The 13374-nt window shown below is 35.9% G+C and overlaps 1 protein-coding gene across 1 annotated transcript in view; it reads left to right on the top strand.

The window, feature by feature from the left end:
- Nucleotides 1-11672, top strand: part of DARS1 (aspartyl-tRNA synthetase 1) — a 62433-nt gene extending 50761 nt beyond the window's left edge. The window contains exons 11-16 of the mRNA XM_065931461.1: nucleotides 5174-5320; nucleotides 6374-6416; nucleotides 7757-7837; nucleotides 9236-9347; nucleotides 9536-9607; nucleotides 10998-11672. Of these exons, the coding sequence (XP_065787533.1) occupies nucleotides 5174-5320; nucleotides 6374-6416; nucleotides 7757-7837; nucleotides 9236-9347; nucleotides 9536-9607; nucleotides 10998-11089 (547 nt within the window). The 3' untranslated portion in view covers nucleotides 11090-11672. The remainder of the gene's footprint in view (nucleotides 1-5173; nucleotides 5321-6373; nucleotides 6417-7756; nucleotides 7838-9235; nucleotides 9348-9535; nucleotides 9608-10997) is intronic.
- The last annotated feature ends 1702 nt before the right edge of the window (nucleotides 11673-13374 follow it).

Raw genomic sequence — 13374 nt, 5'->3', positions numbered from 1 at the left:
GGAGCATTTAGTCCATTTACATGTAGTATGTTCTTATTGCTATTTTGTAAATTTTCAGGTTTTTTTTATTTCTTTTTTGTTTCTCCTTTTTTCTTCTTATGACTTGATGATTATCTTTAGTGTTAATATAAATTCCTTTCTCTTATATGTGTGTATCTATTATAGATTTTTGGCATATGGTTACCATGAGGTTTATATATAGCAACCTATATATGTAGATTCAGCTTGAGTGATTTCCACCACTTGGTCTTCCAGTACACTAATTTGTTCCTCTGTATCATCTAATCTCCTTAGGGGAGTATCATCTAATCTACTTATGGGAGTTCCCTTGTATGTAACCAGTTACTTTTCCCTTGCTGCTTTTAATATTCTCTATCTTTAATTTTTGCCTAACTACAGTGTGATAAAGAACCTACAGGGCTTCCCCAGTAGCTCAGCTGGTAAAGAATCCACCTGCAATGCAGGAGACCCCAGTTTGATTCCTGAGTCGGAAAGATCCCCTGGAGAAGGGATAGGCTACCCACTCCAGTATTCTTGGGCTTCCCTGGTAGCTCGGACAGTAAAGAATCTGCCTCCAATGCAGGAGACCTGGATTGGGAAGATGCCCTGGAGGAGGGCATGGCAACCCATTCCAGCATTCTTGCCTGGAGAATCCCCATGAACAGAAGAGCCTGGCAGGCTATAGTCCATGGAGTTGCCAAGAGTCAGACATGACTGAGTGACTAAGCACACACAGTGAACTTGTGGACCTCTTTGGGTTGATCTTATTTGGGACTCTTTGTACTTTCTGGGCCTGGATATCTTTTTCCTTTCCAAGGTTAGGGAAGTTTTCTGCCATTATGTCTTTAAATGCATTCTCTGCCCCTTTCTTTTCCTTCTTGGATTTGTATAATGTGAATGTCTGTGTGCTTGATGTTGTCCCAGAGGTCACTTAAGCTGTCCTCATTTTTCTTGTTTGTTTCAGTTTTTATTGCAGTGTATAGTTGATTTACAATGTTGTGCTAGTTTCTCCTGTGCAGCTATATGTATACACGCATCCCCCCTTTTTTGGGGTACCTTCCCATCTAGATCACTGTAGAGCACTGAGTAGGGTTCCCTGAGCCTCTGCAGCATGTTCTCATTAGTTGTCTGTTTCACACATAGTGTCTGCTGCTGCTGCTAAGTCCCTTCAGTCGTGTCCGACTCTGTGCAACCCCATAGACGGCAGCCCACCAGGCTCCTCTGTCCCTGGGATTCTCCAGGCAAGAACACTGGACTGGGTTGCCCTTTCCTTCTCCAGTGCGTGAAAGTGAAGTCGTGTGCGACTCTTAGCGACCCCATGGACCGCAGCCTACCACACTCCTCCATCCATGGGGTTTTCCAGGCAAGAGTACTGGAGTGGGGTGCCACTGACTCTGATACATAGTATCAGTACTGTATATATGTCAATCCCTATCTCCCAATTCCTCCTAGACCCCTTCTCCCCCCTTGGTGTCCATACCTTTGTGCTCAACGTCTTTGTCTCCATTTCAGTTGGGCAAATAATATCTAAACCATTTTTCTAGATTCTACATAAATGCATTAATACACAATATTTGTTTTTCTGACTTCACTTTTTTTTTAACTTTTTATTTTGTATTGGGGTATAGCCAATTAACAATGTTATGATAGTTTCAGATGAACAGCAAAAGGGACTCAGCCATAAGTATACACGTATGTATTCTCCTTCAAACTCCCTTCCCATCTAGGCTGCCACATAACATTGAGCAGAGTTCCATGTGCTATACAGTAGGTCCTTATTGGTTATCCATCTTAAATATAGCAGTGTGTGTGTGTCCTTCCCAAACTTCCTAATTATCCCTTCCCCCAACCTTCCCCCTGGCAACCATAAGCTTGTTCTCAGTTTCTGAGTCTGTTTTTGTTTTGTAAACTGTCCTCATTTTTAATTTTTCTTTTTCTATGTATTAGATAGGTTAATTATATTTCCTGATCTTGGGGAAATGGCCTTATGTAGGAGACATCCTGTGGGGCCCAGTGACACCGTCGCCTCTGTTCGGCAGAGCAATATGTTCTAGGGATGCCTGCTATACGCGAGCTATGTAGGCCCCCCTGACAGGGCTGACTTCTGTGGGCATGCTGGTGGGCTTGGATGGCCCCCAGCCCATTTGGTGGCTAAGTGCTGCCTAGTGCTGAGGCTTCTGGTTACTGGTGGACAAGACAGGTCTTCCAGAACTGATGCTGGCCCACTGTATGGTGGGACCCAATCCTGGGCCCTCTGTTGGACATGGCCAAATCCTGGGGTAGCTGGGGTGTTTTGAGCAGGGGGTCTACGGCTGCTCCTGGCCTGATGGTGGGTGGCACTGTATCCCTGTGTGGCTGACTGCTTGGCCTGGGGCTTCCCAGTACTAGTGCTAACTGGCTGGTAGGCTAGACCTGATACTTGCTCCAGTAGGCTAGAAGGAGAGTTCCAAGATAGGGCTTGCCAGCAGCAGTGTCTTCATGATAGAATGAGCTCCCCAAAATGGATGCTGCTAATGTCTGTCCCCAGAGGTAAATCTCAGTTGCCTCCTGCCTCTTCAGGAGGCTCTGCAAGATCAGCAAGTGACTCTGACCCAGGTTCCTTTCAAATGACTGCTTCTGCCCTAGGTCTCGAGATTTTACATGTTCCCTTTAAGTGGATTCACTGTTTCCTACAGGCCTTCAATTCTCCCAAGTGCCTGCCCCACCGGCCTTCAAAGTCAGACCTTCTAGAGGATGCTTGTCTTCCCGGTGCAGGACCCCTAGCCAGGGGAGCCCAATGTGGGCCTCAGACCTATCATTCCTTGGAGGGAATCTCTGCAGTTGTGATTATCCTCTCCTTTGTGGGTTGCCTGCCTGCGGATGTGAATATTGACTCTGCCACATCTCTGCTGCTCCTATCTGTCTTGTTGTTACTTCTTTATATCTTTGGTTGTAGAATATATTTTCTGCTTGCCTTCAGGTCATTCTCATCGATAGTTGCTCTGTGAACGGTTGTAATTTTTGGTGTGCCCATGGGAGGAGGTAAATTCAAGGTCTTCCTATTCTATGATCTTGGCCACTCCTCCCAACTTTTTTTTCTTTTACCCTTTTTTCTCTGAAACATTTCTATACAGTTTATTTTAAGCAACTTCCATTCAGATAGTCTATAGAACAACTATGTCTCCCTGTAAAACAAAATATCTTTTGAAACTACAGTTAAGGAATAGAGCTTTTCTCATTACTTATTTACTATGTATTTTTAAAATTTATTTATTTGGCTGCACCAGGTCTTAGTTGTGGCACATGAGGTCTTCCTTTTGGCATGTGAGATCTTTAGTTGTGGTGCTAGGGGGATCTAGTTCCCTGACCAGGGTTTGAACTAGGGCCCCCTGCATTGGAAGCACATGGTCTTAAGCCACTGGACCACCAAGGAACTCCCTCATTTTTTTACATTTTTATTTCATTTACATTTATAATTGAAGAAAGCTTATGAAGCTCATTTATTTTAGGTATTGATGTCTTCTCTACTTAGTATTGGAAGTGGAATTTCCACTTTTGTTTCTGTAACAAAAGAGCAAGCTTGATTTGAGCACTTGGAATTAATCAAATCTCTGCTTACAAATTAGATACTCAGACACCATTATCACTGGGCTTAATGGGTAGGCTTAAGATGGCAACTTGGAAATAAAAGCCTTCTTCCTGTCTTCTATACATCATTTAGGAATTTTAAGTTTCCGTGTCAGTTGTAAATTAGGTTATTTGGTGGTTGTCTTATCCCTCTCGTGTTTATCATTAGTACTTATCTCTAACAGAAGAATAAACAAATGTATTTTAAAATATTGATATTCATATTTTTTATTACCATTGATTAACATGAATGGGTGTTAATGTTCAAAGCAAAGCAATTTAAAAATTAATTCTTGGGGTCATTTTAACCCATCTTATGTCAAGATTTGAATAAATCAATGATTTCTTCTGTTTTCATAGAATATAAACATACTTTTTTCAATTCTGTTGATTATGAAAAAATTTAAATAGCATACCAAAAAAAGGTAGACTAGCCTAATGAACCCCCATATACTTATCACCCAATTTCAACCATTGTCAATCCATGACCAGTCTTGTTTTACCCATCTCCCTCCATGCTCTGTTATTCTGAAGCAAATCTCAGCTACCATTTCATCCATAAATACTTTAGTAAAACTACATTTTTAATCTTGCCATCCTCTACAGCAGCAGTTTAGTGCAATGAACATTTGTTGTATTTAGAAGGTAGATGATGAACATACTGTAGGGATTATTAAAATGGGAAATAGGCACTCTCCTAAACAAACTTATGGTATAATGGTAATGGGGGAAAACAAAACAATATTCATTAGTTTGGTCTTCCTCAATGATGACAAATGTTGTTAAAGTATTAAAAATCAGATTTTTTTTAGTGCCTCATAAAATAGGTATTTTATGTTTCTAACAGTGCTAGTTGATATGAATTATAAAGGAAGTTTTTCATCCTGTAATGCCACTGCAGTGACAAATAATACAGGATTGAGAAATGATGTTAAATATTTTTAAGTATTTGCATTTAATTATTTAACTTAATTTCTTGTTAACAATTTTTTTCTGATACATACAGTAATTCAAAGAATGATTTTATGTGACATAAACAGGGACTCAATACCTACTAGATATTTTTTTCTTAGCTGCTGTTTCTGTTACAGATGAGCTTGAAAGTCCCCGAGGCAATTTCTACACTGAAGTTGAGCTTACAGGAAAGAGCTTTGCTCTAAAAGCATTTCCTTCTGTTATCTCTGAATTAAAATAGTTACCAGTAGAAACATGGAAGAGTAGTACAGTAGGCTCCTGGGTCCATGTCAACTGGCCTCTTGAGTACAGGCTCCCTCAACCTCCCTAGGAGGTCTGGCGATGAGTGGGGTGAGCAGGAAAAGGCATGTTTCCACCCTGGAACCCGCTCAGGTTGCCCTTTTCTCATCACTGCACACATAGTAATTCCTCTCAAATGTTAAAAATGTTCCTTTGTTTAAAAAAAAAATGTGTATCAAATGTATGGAAGAGAAAAGCTATATGTTCCTTACTTCAACAGTATTGGTTAAAAACTTTTCTTTATGTATTACCATAGTGACCTCTTGTGTTAAAAACATTTATTTCACATTTTTATTAACTCTTGTACAAATAGGTTTCAAACTGAAATTCAGACGGTGAATAAACAATTCCCATGTGAGCCATTCAAATTTTTGGAGCCAACTTTAAGACTAGAATATTGTGAAGCATTGGCTATGCTTAGGGAAGCAGGAATTGAAATGGGAGATGAAGAAGATCTAAGGTTTGTATTTGTGATTTTTAAAACTTTAGTAATTAGATTTAAGATATAAAAGAATGAATATATTGATGAATGTTTTTCACCTACTTGGTAAACTTAAGTTTTATTAACTTTGGTTATATAGTATGATGCTGTTTTGTTCAATGTGTGATCTGAAATAAACTGTTATGTTTAATGTGGTTTGCCTGTTAATATTTTTGTATGTTAAGGTGTGAAACTTTTAACAATCTCTAAAAGTTATGCAAGTCTGTTCTCTATTTGATATACTATATTTTATTATCTAAATTCAGATCAAATAATTTTGAAATGATAGTTTAATAAAGATTGGAGATTTCTACTTATATTTTATTCAGGGATTCTTAAGTTAAAATACTTTAAGCCAACACAATGATTTATAATTGATATCGGAAGGAAGAGAGGATTATTATTATTATTTAGGGTTTTTTTTTTTAAACATTTCACTCAAAACCCTCATTTATTTGTTTAACAAATATATATATATGTGCATATATGTATATACACATATATATATATAGTTTTAATCATCTTCTACATTGCTAGATGACAATTTAAGGAAAAGCATAAATTCTATAATTTGGATGATATTTTTGTATGTATTTTGGAAATTTTTCTTAAATAGGATAGAACTTAAATTGGTTTAAAACCTTTAATAAAGAGTAGCAAAAAAGAGAAACCATTTTGCAGTAGAAACATTTTAATGACAAGAGTAGTCTGTGTTGGTGTAGTAGATTTTCATTATATGTAATTGTAGGAAACTACTTCATCCATGTTATTTCTGAATCAGTGAATTGCTAAATTCTATTTATACTTTTATGTAAGTATTATTGAGTAGCACCGACTAACTGTTCCAGGTATACCCATGAATGGTTTCCAGTAGTAGGTGCCTTTTTTAAAAGGAGCAGAATAGACAGCTGTGTATTTTGGCTAAATTTTTATCCTCTGAGAACTTCAAATAGAAGGGGTTCCTTATAAACTTAAAACTCTTTTAAGTTGCTGTTTGATCCTCAGACACCTGATTTCATGTTTCTTTTGCAGTACACCCAATGAAAAACTGTTGGGTCGTTTGGTAAAGGAGAAGGTAGGACTCTTATGATGCTGGATTTCTTTTTCTAAATCTGAAATGCATCTAAATTCTAAAGAACATGTAATAAGTTACATGAGGGACTAATCTCCCTAGAATGGTAATATTCCAGAATAAGTAAAACCCAAGGGGGATAATATTTTCTTTAATTTTTAGAAAAATAAAAAGTATTGAGACTTTGCAAACCCAAATGGTATAATTAGCTCAGTGTTTGATTTTTGTATTAACTTGTACTGAGGTATCTCTAAAAGTGATATCTGGCTCTGATTGTCATATTAGTTAGAAAGGACCTCAAGGTGACTGAAATTATTTAGAAATGGTCTTCCCTGACTACCCTTGCTGACTCGTGGGACTAGAGGGTGAATCAATTTTTTTCTGCCTTTTGCATGAAGGCTACTTTCCTATCTTATTTTTCTATAAAACTCCAAAAAAGAGAAAAGCTAAACTTACTGTAATCTTAAAGAAATTAAGAGAATTGTGTAATTGAATAAAAACAGTCCTTGAGCTCCTCCTGCTGGTTGCACTCAAAATGGTTCAACTGACGGGGAACGCTGAAACTGCACAGTACTGAGTTCACACCTTTAAACGCTATTTCAGTGGAGCCAGGGTCAGCTCTGTTGACATTCCCGCTACACGCCAATTTTAGGGAAAATGTTTAACATCAAAACAGATAAAACATGACTGTTTCTTTTTAATTAAATGTACGTCACATAGTAAATAGTCTTTTTAACAAAGATATCATAATTTCATGTGAATGTTATTCATTTCAGTTGTTTTCATCTGAGAAAAACTAAGTTTATTTTAAACATCTTGGTGAAAATGTAAATCATTGGGGAAATAATCAAGGTTTTTGGAAGATAAAAGACGGCAAGTTTTTTCCCAAATAATTTATAGATTTAATGTAGTTTTTGTAAAACCCAATGAGATTTGGGATAATTTAACAAAAACAGTTTTAAAATACATCTAGAAAATTAAATGAGCTAGAATTGCAATGGAAAAAGGTGAAAATCAGTTTATCACAGCATAGTTTTCAGCAGAGGAGAAATTGAGAAGAGATTACATGTCCAAAAAAGAAAAATGCATATGTGAACTATGATTGACTAGTCAATAGCTCCTAAAAATTAAGTATATTGGAAGAATTTATAACATCATGGCAAAAAATTGTAGGATACAGCTGTAAGAAGCAGAACAATTATTGTATATAGAGTATAATTACAATAATTTTGAAGAACAAAACTTATGTACAGAAAAAAGACAGTTACCAAAATGGTAGCCTTCTTTTTACTTTCATTAAATGTCTTAAAAATCTGTTTTAATCATATTTATTCTTTTTATAGTATGATACCGATTTTTATATTCTTGATAAATATCCATTGGCTGTAAGACCTTTCTATACCATGCCTGACCCACGAAATCCTGTAAGTGATTTGATTTTAAATAACCTGTTTGGGGGAAGAGGGAAAACTTTATTGTCACTGTGTCACATTATACAGTGGAAGTAATGGTTTTCATTAATAACTTGCAGTTCTAAAAAACACATTTTTATATGTATTACTACTAGTTCCTGTCAATTCAGGTCAAAGTGATATTGTAAACTTTGAATATTCTAGCAAATTAGTCCCCAAAACCTGTATTAAAAATAACTTTCATGTATCATTTTTAAAGATATATGAAGAAGAAACACTATATAAATAACAAATAGTATTAATAGACTTGAGGACTTTATCAGAGCATTTTATCATTGACCTTGAACTAAGAACTCACATTCTATCCTGGCAGTTAGTCTAAATAATGTTTTGTGGGCTTTCACTGGTTTCCCTTTGCATTGGTTCCCCAACTTTAGTGAGTATCGGAATCGCTCGGAGGGCCTTTAAAGCACAGACTGGGGCTTCCCTGGTGGCTCGGTGGTGAAGAATCCACCTGCTGATGCAGGAGACGTGGGCTCAATCCCTGATCTAGGAAGGTCCCGTGTGCACAAGCCTGTGCCCCAGGACTGCTGAACCTGTGCTCCAGAGCCTGGGAGCCACAGTTAGAGAGCCCATGTGCCGCAGCTTGTGAAGCCCATGTTTTCACAACAAGAAAAGCCACTTCAATGAGAGGCCTGCACACCACGACTCGAGAGTGGCCCCCGCTCACCACAACTAGAGAAAAGCCCTGTAGCAGCAAAAACCCAGGACAGCCAAAGATAAATAAATAACAATATTTTTTTTAAACTTTTTTTTAGGTGGGGCTTGATAATTGATATTTCTCATAAGGTAATAGTGAAACTGTCAGTCCAGGAATCACACTTTGAGAACCATTGGTTTCCTGAAAGATAAGGAAAATAAGTTAAAACCTGATAAAGACTGAACTGAGCTATGAAAGTGAAATAAGAATCGGCACTACGGGGACTTCGCTGGCAGTGTAGTGGCCAAGACTCTCTGCTCCCAGTGCAGGGGGCTTGGGTTCAATCCCTGGTGAGGGAACAAGATCCCACATGCTGCAGCTGAGATCTGGCACAGCCAGATAATTTTTTTAAAAAAAGAATCAACACTACGCTACTGCTTAAAAGAAGATGTATTGTTCTGATTTGTTATTGGAAGGTGTGGGAGAGGGGGAGCATAAAATCTGATAGAGGTAAAGAAGTTATCATTCAACCCTCACTAGTTTAATCCCATTTTAGAAAAGCAAATCATGTTTATTGGAGCAGGTTGTATAATTAATTGTGGGGAAAAAAATGATATTGTTCTTCATGTAACAGAGTGTTTTTCCACATATGTGTGATAGAAATAGGATGATAACCTGTTGAGTGGTATTTTTGTCTGTTTTTCCTACAGAAACAATCCAACTCTTATGATATGTTCATGAGAGGAGAAGAAATACTGTCAGGAGCTCAAAGAATACATGACCCTCAGCTGCTAACAGAGAGAGCCTTACATCATGGAATTGGTAAACAACTTCGTATATTGAGGAGGGTCATGTATATTCTGAAAGCAATATGTTTTAAAACCTTTTAAAGACTTTTCAGAAACACAGTCATTTGTTTTAATTTTCATTGCGAGGTAACTGCTTTTGCAATTTTTTAATGCTAAATAAGATGATAAATTGCATTTCTTTGTTTTATGTTTGGTTTGTAGATTTGGAGAAAATTAAGGCATACATTGATTCCTTCCGCTTTGGAGCCCCTCCTCATGCTGGTGGAGGCATTGGTAATATTCCTTTATATGATGACAATATTTCCAACCCAAATTTCATTTGGCAGAGTGTTTCTTCAGTTCTAAATGTCCTCAGTATTAGACTCCAAAAAGTAAATTTTGTATTTTGTTATTACTTACAAATAAGTTTATAAGTGCTAGATGTAATATAAATTTGAATTAAAAGAATTTTTAAGTGAGTTATGATTAAATGAAATTTTTGAGTTTCCTCTTTCTCTCTGTATTCATGAGTTCATTCTGATTAGTCCAAATTAAAGCTCAAGTCCCTCAAGTTCAGATGGCTGCTAAATGTTTTTGTTGAAAACAATTCTTTGGCTTTTAGAACCATGAGAGTATGTGTAAGATGCTGCTCTGTGATTTAAAATGAGTAAATATTTAACTCAACTTTGGGATGTTTGTATCAGAGATTCTTAAAAAGAATTCTGGGGCTTCGCTGGTGTCTCAGCGGTAAAGAACCCACCTGCCAGTGCAGGAGGTGCAGGTTCGATCCCTGGTTCAGGAGGATCCCACATGCCCTGGAGCAACTCAGCTCTTGCGCCACAACTATTGAGCCTGTGCTTCAGAGGTCTGAGAGCGGCAATTACTGAGCACGCGAGCCGCAGCTACTAAAGCCCGTGCGCCCTAGAGCCTGTGTTCCGCAACATGAGAAGCCCATGCACTGCAATGAGAATAGCCTCCACTCACCGCAACTAGAGAAAGGCCCATGCAGCAACAAAGACCTTGCATAGTCAAAATTAATTAACTAGAATTGTTTTAAAAAGAATTCTGAATTTATAGTTTTTTTTGAAGGTTTGGTTGTTTGGTTTTTTTAGTAAACAGGTAATATACAATTTTCAAATTCAAAGCAAATAGAATAGTGTACATTCACCTCCCTACAGAAAACTATTGTTTATAGTTTTCTCTTTACCTCTACAAAGATAATCTTTGCATATGCAAAAGTATATAAAATATATTTTTTACACAAATTGTAGTGTGCTGTATAAACCATTCAGTACCTTGCATTTTCACTTACTGTATTTTGTAAGTTACTTCTTATCAACACTTAAAGAACTTTTTAATGCTTTTTTTTTTTTTTAATCACTACATAGAATCCATTGAAAGAATTCATGGTAATCTTGGTAACCAGGTTCCTATTGACAGAACCTGGTATCATTTGAAAATATAATAGTAGGCTTACATTATATTTTTGTTTGCTTAAATCATAAGTTTTGGACATTTACATAGATTTGTGGTTCACATTTCACAGAATCATATAGAAGTCATTTCCTTTCTAACAAGGAAAAGCATTTTGTTGATCAGGGATGTTATTTTGGTAGTTTTCAGTAAGTACGACCCTGAATGATTAATTCTGAAAATGAATTAATGATTATTTTGTTTTCTCCAGGGCTGGAACGAGTGACCATGCTGTTTTTGGGCTTGCACAATGTTCGTCAAACCTCGATGTTTCCCCGTGATCCCAAAAGACTTACTCCTTAAAGAAAATGGTTTTTTATTCTTTCCAGTAACCTGCTATTAATCAGGCTGTACCTTAGGTACTTAAAATATGCAATAAAATAAATGTCTTATCCAAAGTGCCACAATTACTTTTGGACTAATTCAGTGTACGTTACTTTAAAAGAGAAGATTTTTATAACTTTGGACATGCTTCAGTAGGAAATGGTTAACCATTTTAATGAAAAATTCATATTATTATGTTAAAAGTTCATTTTGCATTACTACAATAAATGTTAAACAACAATTTTAAACAGTTAATAATGTGTAAATTTTTTTCTATATTACAGTGGCTATAATATTAATGTCTTAAATTTTCAATATTTGGTCTTATTTTTTTTAAGTCTGACAGGAGGTAAGAACAGTTTTAGGGAAGTATCGAGGTTTTAATGAATGTGTAATTGGCATATCATGGAAAATTAGGCAGAAAATATCAATCCTAAATAATTGTGCCTGGAAATCATGTAAAGCAGGTGAGAATACTGGTTAGAAATTATACAACATAACATAATATTATATTAAATTGCTAACTAATTAAACCCGAATTTCAATAAAATTTTAAAGCTAATTATGGATGTTTCTGTGTAACTTCATGGCAGTATGATTTTATAGCTGATTCTTGGCATTTATAATTTGGGGGGGGGAGTAGACAACCAGTTTATGTAAATGCCTAAAAGCAAATGAAGACTGATGTATTCATAACATATATTAATCAAGAGATCAATTCAGATGAGTGTAAGGATACAGTTATTAAAGCTGAAGGCTTGGTTGTTTAATAGTTTATTTCATATAGATTAAAAAATATTGCAGAATTTTCAGTTTTTATTTTTAACTGGTAGGCATTTAGCGAATGTCACTAAAATGCACTCCCATTCCCTCCCAAAAAGAATTACAGTTAAATACACTTTTCCTCTAGATTATTAACTATGTCCATGCTAATGTTAGTTTTATGGTGAACTACACATAATACTTATGAACAAAACAATTTTATGCAATTATTTTCCTACAGGAAAAGGAAAAATAATACAGAAAAGTAAGAAGGTCAGAAAGGTAGGATATTACCCCTGGTTCATAAACATCTGCCCATTATTTTTTAAAGTTGATTTATTTCACCATCCTAGATTATTATTTCTCTGAGAGTAGAGACTCAATTTTAAATCTGTCTTTCATAACCCACCAAAGTATCTCAAGATACTTTTGTTAGACACCCCAGAAGTGTTAAATACATTTAAGCCACACCAAGACCTATTTTTTTCTGTATTGTATAATCCCCAAACCCAAAAATAGTATAATAATAGCCTTAGAGCTATTCTTCTCAAGTTCATAGAATTACAGCTCTTTCAAAATAAATCATTTATAGAGTCTAAGAATGATGTAATTTTTTGTTTTTTTATGAAGTATTTCAAACATCAACCAGTTTAGAGCATAATAAAAAAAGGACACCCCTGCACTTGCCACCAAGCTTTAGCAAATCTTAACACTGTCATATTTGCTTCAGATGTTTATTTTCCTTTTTTAGGGAAAAAGTAGTGGATACAGTTAAGGCTTCCCAGTTAACACCCGGACCATATTCCTTCCTACCCTAGTGGTAACTACTATATAAATTCCGTGGTTTTTAATTCCTTTCCATGCTTTATATTTTACCTCAATATTTGCTCCTATGAACATTGTCTAGTATTATTTTGCAGACTTATTTGACATGTATATTCTGGGATTTTGATGGAATTACCTTGAATTTATGAAACAATTTGAGAAGACTTGAAATTTTCAATCTCTTCAGTCTACTAGTTAGTGAAAATAGTATATCCCTTCCTTTTTTGGTATTTTTTCCTTAATTGTCATAAAATATTTTGGTGTTCTTTAATATTTTCAAAATTACTTTTTAAGGAATTCCCTGGCAGTTCAGTGGTTAGGACTCCATACTCTCACTGCCGAAGGCCTGGGTTTGATCCCTGGTTAGGAACTAAAATAACACCAGCTGCACAGTGCAACCAAAAATAAATTAATTAAATAAAGTAAATAAAATTACTTTTTAATTTTTCATTTATGCTAATAAACCTTACCATTTTTTTTCTACTGGAAACGAGACTTTTAAGTATGGATTCTGTGGCTATTCCGCCTGGATTAGAGTTCTCATGTTGCTGTTTTATCAGCCATGTAACCTTGGGTAACTTGCTTCAACTTTCCTCATTTTCATAATCCTGTTTCATGGGACTGTTGTGGGGATTAAAAAGTATGAACCCCTAAGAACAACACATAGAATAGTGTCA

This window comes from Muntiacus reevesi, chromosome 3 (assembly GCF_963930625.1).
Source record: "Muntiacus reevesi chromosome 3, mMunRee1.1, whole genome shotgun sequence".
Classification (NCBI taxonomy): domain Eukaryota; kingdom Metazoa; phylum Chordata; class Mammalia; order Artiodactyla; family Cervidae; genus Muntiacus; species Muntiacus reevesi.
The sequence above is the reverse complement of the archived record's forward strand: the minus strand, read 5'-3'. Positions and strand labels throughout refer to the sequence as shown.